Source organism: Lathyrus oleraceus, chromosome 2 (genome assembly GCF_024323335.1).
Source record: "Lathyrus oleraceus cultivar Zhongwan6 chromosome 2, CAAS_Psat_ZW6_1.0, whole genome shotgun sequence".
NCBI classification, from domain to species: Eukaryota; Viridiplantae; Streptophyta; class Magnoliopsida; order Fabales; family Fabaceae; genus Lathyrus; species Lathyrus oleraceus.
Window position 1 is genome coordinate 199,588,220 of NC_066580.1, and position 21,002 is coordinate 199,609,221.

At 42.6% G+C, this 21,002-nt stretch overlaps 1 protein-coding gene across 1 annotated transcript; it reads right to left on the minus strand.

The window, feature by feature from the left end:
• Positions 1-3,532: 3,532 nt before the first annotated feature.
• LOC127122594 (uncharacterized) lies at positions 3,533-19,947 on the minus strand. The gene is made up of 3 exons (XM_051052902.1): positions 19,084-19,947; positions 18,646-18,897; positions 3,533-3,610 (listed from the first exon to the last, which is right to left on the minus strand). Exons 1-3 carry the CDS (start codon positions 19,945-19,947, stop codon positions 3,533-3,535), a joined length of 1,194 nt encoding a protein of 397 aa, XP_050908859.1.
• Positions 19,948-21,002: the final 1,055 nt, after the last annotated feature.

A 21,002-nucleotide genomic window follows, 5' to 3' on the forward strand; every position in this document is an offset into this window, starting at 1 on the left:
CGAGGGTTAAAAGTTCTTAGGATAAGGGCAATGAATACCACTGAAATAGCCTTCAGAATATGACCTTGCACAAAAAATTTAGAAATACAACTGATTAAATCCAAATTAATGATTTGCCATGTAGCCTTAACAAATTAATGATCTCCCATGTAGCCCGAAGCCGATTTCCAAACCACATCCTTAACTTTTTGCAAGGTGAGGAATTTCGAGAGAAGAACTTTCTTCAGGGATAACGAATTAAAGGGGACTACATCAAGCACCGGTCTTCTAATCAAAGGCTCATGCATTTTGTCACAAAAATTATTACAGGCCAACTCCTTAATACCCATAACATCTTCAACCAACATCCCTTCTGAAAGTAAAACCCACAATACTATTTTTTTGAAACCTGAATTTTATGAAAAAGTTGAAGAATTTGGAGTAATGATCGTCGTCCTTTAACCCTTTAAATCTCGATTTCTTCCTAACCATAGTCTCCTGAGTATTCAAATTATCCCACACCCTAGTTTGAGCCTCAAATCTAGGTTCTGAAATACCTGTAAGAGAAACAACATCACCATTTACCACCAAAGAATCTAATTAGTTGAGAGTATTCCTAACAATATCAAACATTCAAATCCATAAAACCAAAGACTTGATAGTTCCAAACTTTTAGTTTGGATTTAAGAACTTTGAGCTTTTCTTTAAATATAAACATGTTTTCCTTTAAACATGGGTAGACATCCAACAATATTTGACAGTGGATAGAAAATATGGGTGTTGCAACCAAGCTGGAAAAAACTTAAACAGTTTGGAGCCCAATCCAGTTTGTTAAGTTTAATGTAGATGGGGCAATGATTCTATAAGCTTCTATCACCAATTAATTGACCACAAAGACACCACAAATCTATAAGACCCTCTGATATCAGAAACTTGTCCAACCTTATCAATGAGGCGTCCACTAAATTGAACCAAGATAACTTCTTTACTACTGCAAAAGATCATGAAGCCCCATTCCGATGAAATCAGTAAATTAATTTTGCCTAGAATAGTTGGTCAGCTACCTAATCCATTTCATTTCACTTCCAGTTTTGATTGCATTAAAATTACCTCATGCACCATTCTCCTTGCGAAAATGAAGATTTCAGAAAAAAGAGGCTCCTCCGAATGCTTTTTGTTTTTTCGCAGAAAGCAAGAAGAGTATATATTCACAAAATATATAAGCAATCCCTTCCAATGCAATTGGACCCCTAAAAAGCCTTCTCCCTCAAAACTAGCCAATCTAACACAAAGCTCAGGATTCCACATGGTAAGAAATCCTCCAGACCTTCCACGAGCTTTTTTAAAGCTCCACATAACTTCATTCCTCCCCCAAAACGTTTTTACAGGAAGATCATCCATACACTGAAGTTTTGTTTCTTGAAGAAAACAAACATCTACCTTTCCAACATTCAATAAATTCCGAATAGCCATCCTTTTTGCTCGATCACCGCATCCCCTTATGTTAATCTAAAGAACATTCATTAAATAGCAGATTTGCATGCATCCTTCTTTGAGATCCTCTCCTGGCCTTTTGATTCCATTCGGATAATCTCCATCACATAAACCATGTCTCGTCTATCATTTTAGCAACTCCATCTTTCATTGGTGTTGATTTAGAAGAACCATATGTTATGCTTGCACTAGGGTGGATTAAAGAAGAAACATTAGATGGCTTAGCAAAAATAGTTTCTCTGGGTTTTAATGGAAAAGAAGGCCTAGAAGATTCCACACCATAACACCTAATTCCACCAATGTCTTACATTTACGCTTGGATCGGGCTAACATGCTAGGGGAGACTTCAGACCCAAAAGTAATAACTTTGCGGGATTTCTTAATGCATCTTATATGTTTCTCAGACACATTGTGAAAAATTCTAAAATGCCCTCAGATTCTGGAGATGCATCTCCGGACGCACCCAATCCTGATTGAACATTAGAATATTCTGGAGATGTATCTCTGTAATAATGTCGAAGATACATCTCGGTAACGTATCAACACAGGATGAATCATAAGTGATTTCTTGTTTACGTGTATTCAAATGAATATTTATTGGCGTTATGTAACATGTTATGTGACGTGATATAAATCATAGAATCGATATACAATTAATGACATACATAAATCCAGATGGTCCAAAAATTTCATATATAAATAAAAGACCAATCAATGGCAAAAAAGTCGAGAACAATAATAAAGTAGCATGATGTCAAAATAGAATACAATTAATTCCCCTCGTCCTTCGGCGCTATCTTCGATACATCAAAGTCGTTTGTGCCTCCATCGTGATGGCATCTAGGACATGCCTCACATCAGACCCATCAAGGAAGATACCTCAGCCAAGGCCTTCCTGCGCAATCTCCACGATGCGACAACATCTAGGCAAGACATCCTTAGCATGATCTAATTGTACATGCTCCTTTTCTAGTATCTCATGATGGGTTGGTCATAGCGTATTTCCTAGATCAGCATGCACCATGTGCATACGTGAAACCCTAAAGAAGCATCCAATACACCCTTTTACATAGCAGCATTCGCTCACAACTATGATACTCAGTGCCTCCTCTAGTACCAGATGACTCTTATAATCATCAAACATGTCATCTATCTGTCTACGTTTCAAAGCAGGAGGAGCAGAGACAATAGAGTGTTTGGGAATGGTATGAGTGTAGCCAAACTGTTGTATGACGCGCCCGTGTAGATGAGGAACACTGAGACGTGATATGCATGCCAACCATCCATAATATAACATTTTCTTGTCAAATGGCATCGCCTGATAATGATCGACATAGTTGTTGAAGTGCATGTCCATGAAAACCAAATGGTCAAGATACACTCTGAAAGGCTCAGTCGCCCGGTTCCCTGTGAGCTAGGAAAAAGCAGTAGCACACGACATATCCTTAATGTAAGTGTCAACATTCATCCTCCAGAGATGTGCGGGAAGTGCTGGAGGATCCAAGCCTAAAATGAAAAGTTTGGAACATAAGAATTATCAATAACGGCTTTGCAAAGATGAAATGAAAATGACAAAGAAACATTAAAAGATCAATAGTTATTACTGTCAGTTGTGTGATGGTGCTTATGACCTACTTCATCACCCGCATACAACCCTCTCTTAACTTTGAGTACATGTAGACCAAACAAGCGGCCACCTGTTGCACTCATGGATCTGCTCAAAATCTTGTAAGTAACGTAGGTAGACGACGTCTTTATAAGTGGCACTTTTATCCATAAAAATCGCAGTTCCAACCAATCGGAAGATGTAGCAAACACGAGACATCGTAGTGTGAGTGCCTCATCTTTTGTAATCCTCCCATGATGTAAGAGTCCCCCTAATCGGAAGATGTAGCAAACACAGGACATCGTCGAGTGTGATAGACATCTCACCAAGCGGGAGATGAAATGATGAGGTCTACGAGTGCCATCTCTCCACGAATTCATTAAGCATCTCGTGGTTGATCGTGGTATAATCGATCATGCACAAGTCCTTCAGACCAAATAAGTACAAAACTACCTAAAACCAATCCTCATTCGGAAGAGGCAAACCAATAATCTTCTGTCTGTGGTTAATAAACTTTTGCGGATCACGCTCCTGAAAGAAAATAATAATCAATGTCATACATTTGTCAATTAAAATTAACGTAAACAAAAAATAAAGAATCCAACTAATGTTAACTCTCCGTCCCAGATATGTCTGGAAGTATGCTCTGGGTGTAGAGGCAGTAATGAAAAATCTACAGGGATCCGTAGCAACCTCTCCCTTTGGAGGTGGCACTGGATCTGCAATATCAGTAGCCTCACCCTTCGGTACCTCCGGTGCCACTAGTGACTGGGGTACCTCAGACTACTGAATAGGTTAAACCTGGTGCCTGCAGGAATATTGAGGGACATATGTGTCGGTAGGTGAAACCCATCTCCTACGGGACGAAGGTGATGAAGAAGAATAAGGAGAAGCACGAGCCCTAGAAGTAGATGGCTCTGCATGGCCAGAGGGGACAAGAGCATCTGAAACCTACCGACTCTTCTCCCATCACACTGATGTATGTTGCGCAACACTTTTGTGCCTCAATTGATCGTGTCTATCAGCCATTATGACTTTAAGTTAAAGTAAAGCAGATAATTAGTGCAAGCATACAACACCACACGCTAAAAAAACAAATAACAAATAACAATCAAAATTCTGGAGATGCATTTCCGGTTGTTGGGGAAATAAAATGTTGAAAATTTTCGAAGACGCGTCTCCAGAATTATTTGCAACTCAGAAGTTGTGTCAATGGAGGCAATTAGTGATTGAAAATCAAACAAAATTGAATTGATCGTTATTTTCATCCAATTATCATGTTTTACACTATGCTATCAATCATCCAATTTCTACTTATTTCCTAACTTATACATCAATTTCTACTCATTTACAAAAAAACACAAAAAACGTTTCAAAACATCAAAATACTTCAAAATTTTCACTTTGTTTTAGTGTTGGATAATGTTTATTGAAGTTCATTTGACCTTGGTTGCTTGATATTTGACTTGTTGTAGTGTTTTTTGAGAAATATGAGAAATGAGGGAGAGGAAGGGTTTTGGCGCGATTTAAGCTACAAATCATTCCAAAGATGCATCTCCAACATTATTACGTAGATGCATCTCCGGAATATTTTAACGTTCACTTATGCTTGGGTGTATCCGGAGATTCATCTTCTAAATCTAGAAGTATTTAAGTATTTTTGCGTGGTGGCTAAGAAACATATGAGATGCATTAAGAAATACCCTAACCTTAAGACCCTACCCGCCAATCTAGGCCACTTGGGAAAGATTAATAAGTGAATTATGCCTAACTTCATAAGAGGAAATACCTGGATATTCTGAATGAAACAATTGAGTTGGACTGATGTAGGGCTCAACCCCAAAAGGCGAATGTTGTTGGTGTAAGCCCTAGAGGCCAATACTTTTGGTACTTGTATCGAATTATTTATTAATAATAAAAGGATTTTTCTTTATTATGTTTGTTTGTTAAAGTCCCTAGAATAGCTAGTCCGTTTAATGTATCAAGTGTGACCTAATCATGAGATCACATTAAGCATAAGGACATTATTCTTAAAGTATCCGTAGTCGAGCTTTGTTGTGAAGCGGGATAACATTAAAGCATTAAGACTATTATGTATATAGACTGATGATCACATCTCATGGATCATGGATAAGGAGTTATCAAGTCTTAAACATAGGTATGAATATTAGGAGTGATATTTATACTGGATTGAACCGCTATGAGAATGCTATATAAAATTTTATACAAAGTGTCATAAGTTATTCTCATGGTGATAGTTGTGTATACCACCCTTCGACCTGAAACCACTATGGACCCTAGATGTATAGTTGAGTGTTTTATTGCTAATCAAACGTTGTCAGTAACTGGATGACCATAAAGACATTTGATGGGTACTCCACGAAGCATGCTAAGGGACATGAGTGACCTAGATGGAACTTGCCCATCCTGCTGTCGCATTACGCGAAAAACCGGCGGGAAAACAAGAACAACAGAGCCGCCACCGTGCGTTATTTATCCCAAAAGAGGGAAAGGAAACGCTCGAAGTAAACCTGGAAAAGACATGGTCTCGCGACCAAAGAGAATGGGATCGGGAGTCGGTTATGCGAAGGGAAGGTATTAGCACCCCTACGCATCCGTCGTACTCGACGGGATCCACGCACAATAGGAAGGAAAATTGGTTGCTAAACACGCTGCTCAAATAAACATCTACACAGGCTGAAAGAGACACAAGAAAACAGACAAGACTGACTCGGCAGGATATCGCATCCTGGGCCTACTTAGTCTATCAAGCATAGACATCAGAGTCTAAGTAGTTCGGACTGGGGGAAAACATGCTCGCTAGGATGTCGCATCCTATGCATACGTATCTCCTTTGGACGAAGGAGAATCAGAGCATTCGTAGCTCGGCTAACACGCACACAAACGACCACAGGCAAAGGCAAACGTGGAGCCTGAATGCCAATCACTGGGCTTACATCAGCATCCGAACCAAAAACGCACACCAGAAGGCAAACGTGGAGCCCGACAACCAATTGATGGAATTACGTCGGCATCCGAACCCACAACACACTCAGAAGGGCAAACATGGAGCCCGACAACCAATTGATGGAATTACGTCGGCATCCGAACCCAAAACACACAACAGCAACACGAAACAAAGACACAGGAAGAAGAAGGGTCTCGATTGCAACTAGGGCAAGAGAAAGGGGAGGTCTCAATCGCAACGAGGGCGAGAGAAAAGAATTAGTGTTAGTTGTTAGTCAAACTCGACAAGACATCGCATCTCGTGCCTACGTATCTCACCTGAACATGAGAATCAGAGTTGTCGTAGTTCGGCTAAACTATTCCTGTTGGTTTGTGTTTTTTAAGTGGACAACGTCACTACGCAATCTACCGGATGCTCGACCTTTGGAGACTTACTCACCTGTAGTAGAAGGTGTGGACGTATCCTTAAGAGGGGATAATGTTTGTTTGTGTTTTAGGAAAGCTCAAGCAAGAAAGGAAGTCCTATACGAAGGAACCGTGCTACCTTAATTGTCATGCAAACGAGACTACGCGGAGTCTAGCAAACCTAGGGGATACAATCACACCACACAAACATATACAGCATGAAATAAACACACCAACAAGGGGCTCAAACATCAGGGCTAGGCTTTAGTCGAGGGGTCATATCAACCTCAACAAACAAGCCTCTGTATCGGGGTCAGGTTAGCTCTTAACCTTGCCATTGAGGGGCTAAGGTGAAGCTAGATGAAAGGTGATGAGGGGTGTGCCTCATTGCTTCTATCTCTGGTCAGAGAGAGCATCAGACAAGGGAGCGTGGGTCCAGAATGGGGGGACCCTTCTACGCTCAGGACATAGACTCGACTGTACAATGTACAAGATCTTGGGCTTGGATCTCAATGCTACAACCATGTAATGGGAGCAAGGAGAAGACTCACAGAATAGTGGGGGATAGATTGCTTATCCCTACCTTCCACCAATTGCCTCAAATGAGGACTTTCCCTGCTTAGGACAAATATAAACATACACAAGCATTGCCTCTTAAGGAGGACTTCAGACAATGTGCCCGGCTCGGTAACAGCCGGGTCTCCAGACTACATGAAGTTAGGAAGCTATACCTCAATGCCAATTGCTTATAAGCAAAGCAATGCAAGTTCTTAAGAGAACTGAGCAACTAAGGGTACCTGTACAAAAGTCAAACAGAATCAGCATCCCATTCATAATCAGACAACAATATAATGATTAATTAACAATCCCAATCAAACAATGGTGTGCATAGCACAAGTCCCTGTGGACCAACATCCTACAAAACAAATACATTAGTCATATGTGTCAAGTAACACAATCCAAAATGCGAAACAATATCCTTAAGCCTTAACCTCTTAACCTGAAAAGCCACAATCACATTCAAATGTAAGTAACATGACCACTAGGACTAGCCTAGGGTCAAAAAGATGGAAAAATCCTAAAACAGCAACCAATTTATGATCAAAGTCAAGCTATTTCAATAACAAAGGGATCCCAATTGGTCCCATATCCAAACTATGTACACATTTTAATTTATGCAACATATAAGGCAAAAGATGCAATGTTAAGTCACATATGAACAACCAGCAAGATCACATCAAAAAAAAATATCAAAACAACACAGTAAATTCCACAAAAATTATATCCTAAACAGGGGACATTCAACAAGCTACATGTCAATTTTCAAGCAATTTGGAGTAATGGAATTACGGGAATTAATTCAACATGACAAAGCATGCAAAAACACAATCAAATGAGATCGAAAAATATGTACCAACTTCAATTCAATGGTAAACAGTGACATTTAATGGGAAATGGATGGGACCAAAGCCAAATGAAAGCTACACATGTCAGGAACTATTCTACCAAATTTCATGTTCATATCATTCATCATGCTCATTCTATGCACAAAATAAGGCAGACTAGTTCAAAGGAAGCCCTAAGCCTACAAACAGAATTATTGCATTCAAATCCACATCAACACAATCCCAAAAATTCTCAAATAAATTACACCTAAACAGGACCTAATCCAGGTATGGCACACCAAATTTCAGCTTACTTGGGCAAATGGAACCATGTTAATGAAAATCAACAAAAACAGGCACAATTATAGGCTCCAAATCACAACATCAACACATACTTCCACTTCAAAAATTCATAATTCAATGAAAACAACAAAGAAATGGATGAGACCAAAACAGGGAGGTCCTAACATGTGTCTTCTACTAGCATATCAAATTTCATGAATATCCAATACACTATGAGCATTTTACAATGATTCTACCAACCTAGGTCATATGAGCATGCACAAATGAACATCAGAAATGAAAAATCATGATCAATTAGAAAACACAATGAACAATTCCACAAAAATTCACAAAGGATCCTAACATGTTAATGAGCATCCATACCAAATTTCAATCAATTCTAACAAGGATAAGTCATACTAAAAAATCCAACAAATTGGCATCAAGAGGTGTGACACCAATTGTCACACCTAAGTTCAAAAATTCATAACTCCATGGCCAGGTATCAAAAACTCAAGAAATTTACATGGAAAAAAACCTCAGCCAGTCAACAATCAACACAAAAATTTTCAGCCATTTATCATACAATATGAGGATTTCATGATCAAATCATTCAAAGGTATCAAATTATGCACATGTGGAAGAAACCCTAGGTCAAATGAAAAATATACCAAGCACAACTTTGACCAATAGGTCAAAAATCATCTACAGTCAACCACAAAGACAACAAAATTATTTTCACAATTTTCTGATTTTTCTATGGTTTTATATGATTTTTCTAAGGTCACATGTATTTTTTATGATTTTTTGGAATAATATAAATTAAATTGGTTTTCATTAATGGCATATCTGTAATTACGTGAACAGTACCGCGGGAAACATCCTATCCAAATTTTCAAACAGAATTTCGGATCAAACAGGTTATTTTCTCCAGGAACTTCATCTTCTTTACCAGAAACACAAGAACATGATGAACATCGAATCATCACCAAAATGAACAAATGAATATTCGTTGGAATCGTCTAAGAACGAGGAATGCGAATATGTCCATGATTTAACCTACAAGTTCCTAAATCGCACGGATCGAGCCAAGAAAGTTTCACAGTCAAACATTCAGATCCACATAACTTCATCAATACCTAACGAAAATTCATGATCTAAGTTGCGGTGTAATCTATGTTCCACGATCTACCTAAACCACATGCTGATTTCAAGAATCGAAGGATTCGAAATCTCACCTTATGAATGTGCAGTTCGTGTTCTTGAGCTTTTCGAGCCTCCAATTGTCGAAACAGATGTCCTATGGTGTTGTGGAAGATGAATGCAAGTAGAAGTTTAGCTCGACACAGCTTGATGATGTAGAAACTTCAAGATGCCATGGATGAACAAGGTGATGACAGTTGCGGTTTAGCCAAGTTCTTCACGATTTCTCCTGCAACAGTTCCTCAATAACACCTACAAATGATGATTAACACAAGAGAAACCAAAAAGAATCATGAAATTCGAAGGAAAAAATGAGAAAAAGTTTGAAGAATTTTGAGAGAATTTTGAGAATTTTTGGTTTGGATCTGAGAAAATGAATTGTGATTAGCTGTTTCTGTTATGATTAGTCTATATATATGATGCACTAATGATGCTTGCTAATCACAATTAAGCAGATGCCAAGGGATTAATGAAAACCAAGGTGTTTTGCAAATTTGCCAATTAGTGGTGCATGAAGTAATATGGACGTGAACAGTAAACAATGCATGATCAAAACAGAGTTATGTGTTGATACCCAAGCTTCTGCATCAATGCATAGCACATATTTAACAGTATGCATCGATGCCAAACTCGTATGCATCGATACATAACACTTTTTAACAGTATGCATCGATGCGTAACTTGTTTGTATCAATGCATAACATTTTTTAACAGTATGCATCGATACATAACTTGTTTGTATCAATACAAGGCACTTTTTAACAGTATGCATCGACACATAACTCGTGTGCCTCGATACATGGCCCTTTTTTGCCTTGCACGCATCGATACGAAATTCGTATGCATCGATACATGGAAAATTTTGCCATGCACGCCCGGTGGTAATTTGACCATATCTCCTCAACCGTTCATCCGATTCTCACGATCTTGGACTTTCTGGAAATGGGAGAGAAAGATCTACAACTTTCATGTTGAACAAAATTCCATTTGAAGATTTTTTGACAATGGAAAGTTGAGTTGAAGTCGTTCCAAAAACTTGCCATTTTTTGGAAACTTGAAACCATAAGTCCTTTTTCCTTTTGGAAACCTTTGCTATGACCTCAAATCCTTCAATGTGAGTATTTGAAATGTCAAATGAGACTTGTTTGAACATGAATGGAGTATTTCTAATCACTTCCACCCTCCAAATCCACAATTGACCTTGCAGTTGACTGGCTAGGGCTTCAGTTGAAATTCAGCTTGACTGATGACTTCCGGGCATCCAATCTTTGGCCAAATTACTTCAAAATGATCCTTAGACCATATGAGCTTGATAAATCCACCCTAGTGCTTTGTCTCAATGAAAATGGCACTTGCTTGCTTGATTGACTGATTCTCCTGATCAGTTTGACCCAATTTGTCTGGGGAACTTGCACTTGGGCAAATGGACAATGCAATGTTATGCAGTGACCATGGTTAATGCTAATACCTAGTATGCAATGAATGTACACAATGGTAGGGTGCAAATTTGAGGTGCTACAGCTGCCCCTATTCAATCAACTGGGAACCCGAATGGATGAGAGCAACGGCTGTCAGACTTTCAGGGTAAACAGGGATTGAATACCAAGTACCGTAGAAATTTGCACACTGCTGGGAAACGTCTTTTTCGTTTCAGAGGTACAACCACATCCAGACATCGACACACGACGAATGGGAACAGAAATCATCTCAACTAGATGCCAACGGACAACTAGGAAAAACTCAACGTTTACCAAAACCAACGGAGAGGTGAATCAACTCTACTGGGGATAACCAGGAAAGGATACAACCATACGTCAACGGACGTAATGGGGAAAAACTCAACGTTTACCAAGACCAACGGAGAGGTAACCAATCATCAATGAATGAATGGAAAGAGAGATACAACCATACGTCAGCGGACGTAATGGGGAAAAACTCAACGTTTACCAAGACCAACGGAGAGGTAACCAATCATCATCGGATGAATGGGAAGACTCGACCAGACGTCATAGGACGAAAGGGAGAAGCTCGACGTTTATCGACACCAACGGAGAAGGAGAAAACTCAGCCAAGACGTCATAGGACGAAAGGGAGACTCAACGTTTATCGACACCAACGGAGAAGGAGGAAACTCAGCCAGACGTCATAGGACGAAAGGGAGACTCAACGTTTATCGACACCAACGGAGAAGGAGGAAACTCAACCAGACGTCATAGGACGAAAGGGAGACTCAACGTTTATCGACACCAACGGAGAAGGAGAAAACTCAGCCAGACGTCATAGGACGAAAGGGAGACTCAACGTTTATCGACACCAACGGAGAAGGAGAAAACTCAGCCAGACGTCATAGGACGAAAGGGAGAAGGAGAAAGCCATTTCACGAGGGAAAGGCACCACAACCGGAAACCGAATAGGACGTCTACTGGGAATTCTGGTTGGGAAGTCAACCAGACATTAATGAATGAACTGGGAATAGGGTATACAATCAGACGTTCATGGACGAATGAGAAAAACACAACGTTTATCGAAACCAACGGGGAGGTAGATCCACTTGGGGAAAGGTACAACTAGACGTCATAGGACGAATAGGAAAAACTCGACGTTTATCGACACCAACGGAGAGGAGGAATATTCTGGGGACGACCCTGTGGGGAAAGATATCAACTATACGCCAACGGACGCATAGGAAAAACTCGACGTTTATCGACACCAACGGAGAGGAGGAAACTTCACTAGGGAAGAGTGAGAACACAACCAAATTATCAGCGGATAATTGGGAAAAACTCGACGTTTATCGACACCAACGGAGAGGAGGAACTTCACTAGGGAAGGGACGACGTTATGAACATCGAAAGATGATGTTTACAGACACCAAAGAATACCAGACACTACGCATGACTGGGAAAGCACCGAAAGATGGTGTTTACCGACACCAAAGAAACAACACACGCGGGTGCTGACAGGATACAGACATCTACAAGATGACAGGGCAAGGCCACATACTGGCAGGGGGTCTCACTGGGGAGAAACATGCTTTCCTTTCACCAACGGATGAGGAAATAAACCTCTGTGGGGATTATTAATCCTGAATGCGGTCAGGAGCAACTGTAGCAAACGTGCTGTACAAGTTAAACAAACGTCCGCCTCTGCCGGGGATACGGTCTGATTGGTTTCGGAACACATGAATGCATATGTTTGAATTTTTCTATGGCGTAATGCTCCACATTGAATGGAAATGCTACGCGTTTTGAGGATGCAATGATTACTACATGCAAAATGCAAATGCACCTGGCTACGGAGCCAAAAGATCAGGTACTCCAACTTGGCGGGGAGACTCTGACTGAGGAATACTCTGCGGGGAGCCTTCATCTGGGGATGCTTTGTGGAAAAAGCACCGACTTCTCACTCATGCTGGAGAAACAAAATTGCTGCCGAGAATAAGATAGACTTCGCTGGGGAAATTCCTTCACAGGATCCAATCCACTAGGGGACTCCGCTTGGGAAGTACTCAATACTCCGCTGGGGAAGATAACACCAAGCAACTCTTCGGGGATGATATTCTCCGGAGTAACAAAGCCACCTTACTGGATGATGATATAGCACTTCACTGGGGGAAGACTTAACCAACTCAGGTAGGACAACTCTGCTTGGGGAGTAACTGCTACTCCACTGGGGACGATCCACACAACCCACAGGCAGATTGAACTCAGCTAGGGATGCAAATACCGATCCGCCATGAAAACTTGTCCAATCCACAAGTAGGATGAACTCTGCTGGAGAAATATTTCATGAAACCCGCTCCACTCGGGGAACTTGCTGAGGAAAACCCACACCACTCTGCTGAGGAGAACAACTCTGGTGGGGATGATAACACATCATATCATACTGGAGATAGACCTCCACAACCCTGCTGGGGAGAAACACTCACGGCCGTGTTGGGGATAACAATATCACAAACCCAACTGCTGGGGGACAACATTCTCGTGACAAACTCCGCTGGAGGAACTCCTGGGGAAAACGTCTGCCAGGCACTCAGTGGGGAGCTCAGCTGGGGAAACCCGTCAACACAAGCCTGCTGGGGATAGGCAGTCCTTGATTTGCTGAGGAGAGAAGGCACTATCCATAGACACCTCTGCATGGGAATAAAGCTCTGACAGCTCTCAACTTGCTTGGGGAAGAAATACCTGCTGGGAAAATGCTCACAGATGACGACCTGCAAGACAATTCAACACAATGCCCCAGGGGTACATGGACAAGATATGCTCAAGTGTCCTCAACATTCAAAATGATTTTCAAATGTTTTATCCTTCTGCAAGTTATTGTTAAGCCTTCATGTTTTATTATATGCAATGTTTATCAAAAATTCGGACGTTTTTGCAAACAAAACAGTAAAATAAAAACAAGAGAGCTTTTTCTGAATAACGACTTTTATTGATTAAAAATGTGCCTGAAAAGGCAAATACATTGGGAAGCAATTCCTAGAAGGAGGTAATTGCGCACAAAAGGAAAACAAACTATCCTATTGGCAATGTGAATACGGCATCCACTATTTCCCAATTCTGTTATAACCCACAGATTATCAGTTTTCCTCCCAACTCCTTGCTTTCTGAGAAGAATGACTGGACCGATCACATCTTTTGAGATGGCAGCTGACGAAGCGCAATGAAGTACAGATAACTCAGACTGTGGTCTTCGCTTTAATCCCTCTTTTGGCTGGATCGCCCTTTCGGGTTTTCAATCCACCGGGATACCCATTTTTGCCTAAGCCGCCCATTGTGGGTTTTCGACTTACCGGGTGTACAAATTCTTTTCATTTATATCCCTAATTTTTGCCCGAACCTTTCTTTCTGTTTTTTGGTTCGCCGGGATGCCCATTTTTGCCTGGACTCTTTTGTTCTTTTTGTCCAGCGGGTCAATTTATGCGAAGTATTTTTTGACTACATCTGAGTTGACAGGGGAAGGAAAATCTTCACCATCCATTGTTGTAAGCATCAAGGCTCCACCGGAGAAAACCTTCTTCACAACATACGGACCTTCATAATTAGGAGTCCACTTGCCCCTGTTATCTGTACCAGGAGGAAGGATCCTCTTCAAAACTAGATCGCCAGTTTGAAATGTCCGAGGACGCACTTTCTGATCAAAGGCTCGCTTCATCCTTCTCTGATATAACTGCCCGTGGCACACAGCTGCTAGCCGTCTTTCTTCGATAAGGCTTAACTCATTAAACCTTGTACGAATCCACTCGGCTTCGTCCAGCTTGACATCCAATAATACCCTCAGAGAAGGGATCTCCACCTCAACTGGTAGGACTGCTTCCATACCATACACAAGGGAATACGGGGTTGCCCCGGTCGACGTACGTAATGAGGTACGGTACCCATGCAAAGCGAAAGGTAACATCTCATGCCAATCTTTGTACGTAACGACCATCTTCTGCACAATCTTCTTGATATTCTTGTTAGCTGCCTCTACAGCACCGTTCATCTTTGGTCTGTAAGGAGAAGAATTGTGATGTTCAATCTTGAAATCTTTACACAGTTCCTTCATCATCCTGTTGTTGAGATTCGAACCATTGTCAGTGATGATTCTCTCAGGAACTCCGTAACGACAGATGATTTCTTTCTTGATGAACCGGGCAACCACTTGTTTGGTAACATTGGCATAGGAAGCTGCCTCCACCCATTTGGTGAAGTAATCAATCGCAACCAAGATGAAGCGATGTCCATTCGAAGCAGTAGGCTCAATTTTCCCAATCATGTCAATGCCCCACATAGCAAACGGCCAAGGCGAGTTCATGACATTCAACGGGCTTGGTGGTACATGCACCTTATCAGCATATATCTGGCACTTATGGCATTTCCGAGCGTACTTGAAGCAATCGGATTCCATAGTCATCCAGTAATATCCGGCTCTCAACAATTTCTTGGACATTGCATGACCACCAGCGTGGGTACCAAACGAACCCTCGTGCACTTCTTGCATCAACATGTCTGCTTCGTGTCTATCCACGCATCTGAGCAAGACCATGTCGAAGTTCCTCTTGTACAGCACATCATCTTGATTCAAATAAAAGCTTCCAGCTAGCCTTCTCAGGGTTTTCTTGTCATTCTTTGATGCACCTTCAGGATACTCCTGAGTCTTGAGGAAGTTCTTGATGTCATAATACCACGGCTTATCATCAATAGCATTCACAGACTCGGCTGCAAACACATACGCAGGCCTCTCGAGTCGACTCACCTCAATATGTGGCACATGATTCCACCAATGAACTTTTATCATGGACGATAAAGTAGCCAAAGCATCAGCCATCTGATTCTCATCCCGGGGGACATGATACAATTTCACCTTCTTGAAGAACGTCAGTATTCTTCTGGTGTAATCTCTATACGGAATCAAATGCGGTTGGTTCGTATTCCAATCTCCATTGACCTGATTGATCACTAGAGCAGAATCTCCAAATATGTCAAGAGTTTTGATCCTCAGATCAATGGCTTCTTCTATCCCCATGATACAAGCCTCATACTCAGCTTCGTTGTTGGTGACATCAAACGTCAATCTGGCAGAAAAAGGCATATGAGCACCTTTAGGATTGATCAATACTGCACCAACACCATTACCATTCACATTTACAGCCCCATCAAACATCAAGGTCCACTTGTCATCAGGATCCGGTCCTTCCTCGACAAGAGGCTCGTCACAATCTTTCATCTTTAGATACATGATGTCCTCATCAGGGAATTCAAACATCATAGGCTGATAGTCGTCGATCGGTTGTTCGGCGAGATAATCTGACAATACACTACCTTTGATAGCCTTTTGAGACGTGTACTGGATATCATACTCTGTTAAGATCATCTGCCAACGGGCAACACGTCCGGTGAGAGCCGGCTTCTCAAAGATGTATTTGACTGGATCCATCTTAGAAATCAACAAGGTAGTATGGTTCAACATATACTGCCTCAGTCGGCGAGCAGCCCAGGCCAAAGCACAGCAAGTTTTCTCGAGCAGTGAATATCTTGTTTCACAGTCGGTAAACTTTTTGCTAAGGTAGTATATGGCATGCTCTTTTCGACCAGACTCGTCATGCTGTCCCAATACACACCCCATTGAATTCTCGGTAACTGACAGGTACAATATCAGCGGTCTCCCTGGAACTGGAGGGATCAGGATTGGAGGTTTCTGTAAATACTCTTTAATCTTGTCAAAAGCTTTCTGACAATCATCATTCCACTTGATGGCCTGATTCTTTCTAAGCAATTTGAATATAGGTTCACACGTGGCAGTTAGGTGAGATACGAACCTTGCAATGTAATTCAATCTCCCTAAAAACCCACGAACCTGCTTTTCGGTTCTCGGTTCAGGCATCTCCTGAATAGCTTTGACTTTCGCTGGATCTACCTCAATCCCTTTCTCACTGACAATGAAGCCTAACAGCTTCCCTGATCTCACACCAAACGTACACTTGTTTGGATTCAGCCTCAGTTTGAACTTGACCAACCTGTCAAACAACTTCTGCAGATTTACCAGGTGCTCCTCTTCTGTCTGCGACTTCGCAATCATATCATCCACGTACACTTCAATCTCTTTGTGCATCATGTCATGAAAGAGAGTCGTCATTGCCCTCTGATAGGTAGCACCGGCATTCTTCAGCCCAAATGGCATCACCTTATAGCAGAACGTGCCCCAAGGTGTAATGAATGTCGTCTTTTCCATGTCCTCTGGCGCCATCTTAATCTGATTATAGCCCGAGAAACCGTCCATGAAAGAGAATACCGAGGATTGAGCCGTATTATCAACCAATACATCGATGTGAGGTAATGGGAAATCATCTTTCGGACTCGCCCTATTCAAATCCCGGTAATCGACACACATCCTGACTTTGCCATCCTTCTTCGGCACCGGAACGATGTTGGCTACCCACGGAGGGTAAGTTGTCACCGACAAGAACCCAGCGTCGAACTGCTTCTGAACCTCTTCCTTGATTTTCACTGCCATATCAGGACTTGTTCTACGAAGCTTCTGTTTGACCGAAGGACAATCATCTTTGAGAGGTAGTCTATGAACCACAATGTCAGTATTCAGCCCAGGCATATCTTGATAGGACCAGGCGAATATCTCCATGTACCCTCTCAGCATCTCAACCAACCTGCTCTTGACCTCAGGTTTCAAAGCGGCCCCGATCTTAATCTCCCTTCTGGCGTCCTCAGTACCAAGATTCACAATCTCCAATTCCTCCTGATGAGGTTGGATGACCCTTTCCTCCTGCTTCAACAACCTAGCCAGTTCTTTCGGGAGTTCACTGTCTTCATCACTCTCCTCTTCAGCTTGGTAGATGGGATTGTCGAAATCATACTGAGCCATAACAGATTGGTTCATAGTGGATGCCATAAGATCATTTCTGCATGTTGATGCTTTATTTTAGAAAAAGAGTTCAAGAAAGTCACAAAAACAAAAACATTGCCATTTTTATTTTTTTTGAAAAATGAAAAACAAAATAGAAAGACAGGGATCGCAAAATTGTTTGCAAAACGTCCTTTATTAATGATAAACAATGAAAACATGTGGCCCTACAATGAACCACTACGTCTTGGGCAGAACGTAGGGTTTTGTGCAGAATGAAAAAAAAACAAAAGAAAATTACTCTGTCTGAAGAGTAACTTGGACTATATCCTCGGCAGTCCAGTTGTTGATCACTTCCCCTGGCGCACTCGGGCGGACCCAGCAGTCGAGATCATAATCGATGTCGACATCTTCACCCTCAGTAACAAAGACATCACCATGATTCATCAGCCCAGCGCTGGTGAAGGTACTCGGACCTGTTGCCCCCTGCTCTGCTCGTAGAGGCTCATAACCGATGCCAAACTTATCTTCTTTGACAGGCAAGTCCACCATCTTGCCCCAGCCCTCAGCTCTACCAGAGTTAACCACTTCCTTAGCTTGCTTGTAAGAAGTGATCGAAGCACCTGGCTTCTTCTGCTCAGCGTATGCCACCTTCTCGAGCGCCACGGTCTCGAACGCCTGGCATAAAGTCTCGTGGATCTCGCCATCCACCTCGACATATTTAAATGAGGACAGATGACTCACCAGAATATCCTCTTCACCGCACACGGTCACAATCTGACCGTTCCAGACGTATTTGAGCTTCTGGTGGAGAGTCGATGAGACTGCTCCTGCTGCATGGATCCATGGACGTCCCAGAAGGCAACTGTAAGCAGGCTGGATGTCCATGACGTAGAAGACAATGTCAAACTCCTCCGGACCTATCCTTATAGGCAAAGTGATTTCACCAAAGACAGAACGCTTGGATCCATCAAATGCACGAACCACTAGGTCGCTCGGCGTCAGCACAACCCCTTCAACCGGTATCTTCTTTAAGATCTGCTTCGGCAGCACGTTCAACGAAGAACCGGTGTCCACCAGGACATGAGACAGCACAGCCCCCTTACACTCCATGGTGATGTGCAAGGCTTTGTTGTGATTCCGCCCCTCAGGTGTTAAATCAAGATCTGTGAACCCCACGCCGTGTCGGGTAGTCACGTTAGCAATTACACCTTCAAGCTGATTGACAGAAATCTCCTGAGGTACATACGCCATATTTAACATCTTCAGCAAGGCGTCTCTATGTGCCTCAGAGCACAACAGCAGAGAAAGTATAGAGATTTTGGAGGGAGTTTGATTGAGTTGATCTACAATTTTGTAGTCACTTTTCTTAATTATCCTCATAAATTCCTCCACATCCTGTTCAAACGAGCCACCAGGCACATTCGCTTGAGCAGGAACTTCATCAACAACAGCCTGTTTGCCCTTAGCTTTAACAGATGCCTCAGCATTGGCATCTCTCAACTGTTGGGGCGCAAACAGCCTACCACTACGGGTAAAGCCTCCTGGTCCACCCACGTTGTCCACAGCAGGACTCACAACGACCGGAGCTTTAATAGTAGGTGCATAAATCGTCACGGGCGCTTGATTCGAAGGCCTGACCCTGTTCTCAGCCCTCCTATTGCTTCGGTAGGCATTGTCATACCTCCAAGGCACAGCATTGTTATCCTCGGCCCTTCTAACCGGAGCGACGATGTTTGTAGGAATATTGGTGGAAACTGGTGTGGAGATGGTAACTGGATTACCACTGGTTGTAGGCGCACGCCCTTCAGCTGGCTTGAAAAAGATAGTGACAGTAGACACTGCCCCTTGATCTCTGTCATCGGCCCTACCAAACTGAACATGGCCCTGATCCATCAAACCCTGGATACCAGCCCTCAGTAGATCACAACCGTTCTCTGACTCTTCACAGCCCAAACAGTCTCTATCACAGCCCGGATGAGTACCACTATTCAGCAGACGGTCTTTAACTACCAGCAAAGGAGTCTGAATCTCTTCAACATTGGCAACCAGCTCTTCAGATTCAACCCCTTCAACACAGTTTACCCTATGAGCACCATGCGCAGGCATAGGATTATTCACAACGTTAGGCACAGGGGAGAAATTGATCGTCTTGGAATCGATCAGATCTTGGACTTTATGCTGGAAAGCCCGACATTTCTCTATATTATGCCCTGGTGCTCCAGAATGGAAATCGCACCGGACATTTGCATCGTACCCAGGTGGCAAGACAGTTGGTGGAGCCATAGTTCTCAACTCCACGAAACCCAATCTGAGCAACTCAGGTAGAAGCTCAGCATATGACATAGGTAGCGGGTCAAACCTTCTATCCGGTTGCAGCCTCTGCCTCGGCTGATAAGGACGTTGTTGCTGTTGTTGTTGTTGTCTTGGTTGTTGAGGAGGTGGACGTTGTTGCGGTGCAGGGATGGTCACTGCAGCGACCTGTCTATATTGATGCTGATTTCTGTTCGGCCCCCGGCGATGCTGAACAGCACTGGTTTCACCTTCTCTACGGCGAGGTGCCCCAGAGAAAGGTTTCTTTGATGAAGAGGAACCCACATCATTGATCCTTCCAGCTTTGATCAAACTCTCGGTTCTTTCACCGCAGATAACAACATCAGAAAAGCTTCCGAATGGGCAACTCCCCATTCGGTCCATGAACACTCCCTGCAGTGTGCCAATGAACATGTCAGTCAACTCCCTTTCCAGCATAGGGGGTTGAACTCTGGCAGCAAGCTCACGCCACCTCTGGGCGTATTCCTTGAAGCTTTCATTATTTTTCTGACACAGACTCTGCAGCTGAGTCCTGCTCGGTGCCATGTCCATATTGTGTTTATATTGTCTGAGAAAAGCTTCTCCCAGATCCCTCCAGCATCGGATAGAGTCTCGCTTAAGTTCCATGTACCAATCCAGAGATGCCCCAGATAGGCTATCTTGAAAGAAGTACATCCACATTTTCTCGTCATCTGTATATGCCGAGATCTTCCGATAATAGGCCTGCACATGAGTGCGAGGGCAAGAAGTACCGTTGTACTTGTCAAAGGTGGGCGCTTTGAATTTGTGGGGAATCCTCAGACCTTCGACCAACCCCATATTCGTGACATCGAACCCAAGAGAGTTCTGGCATTCCATCGCCCGAATCTTTTCAGCCAGGGCATCGACCTTACGATCTCTATCTTCATTTCTAGCAACATCCCCCTCATCTTCATCCATCATCGTGAACATGTCCTCTTGTCTATCAACAAAAGGAGCTGGATGACGCGCCGGAGCCCTGGTAGCTCTGGCATTAACCTCTGCAGCAA

Bases quoted from the DNA above. Each gene is read 5' to 3' on its own strand.
- LOC127122594 (XM_051052902.1), bottom strand. From the start codon at position 19,947: ATGGCTCCACCAACTGTCTTGCCACCTGGGTACGATGCAAATGTCCGG. The intron at 18,898-19,083 runs GTGCCTGGTGGC...TATGTACCTCAG, and splicing joins AAGTTCCTGCTCAAGCGAAT to GAGATTTCTGTCAATCAGCT. The intron at 3,611-18,645 runs GTTCGTGCATTT...ATTTTCTTTCAG, and splicing joins TGACGCCGAGCGACCTAGTG to GAGCGTGATCCGCAAAAGTT.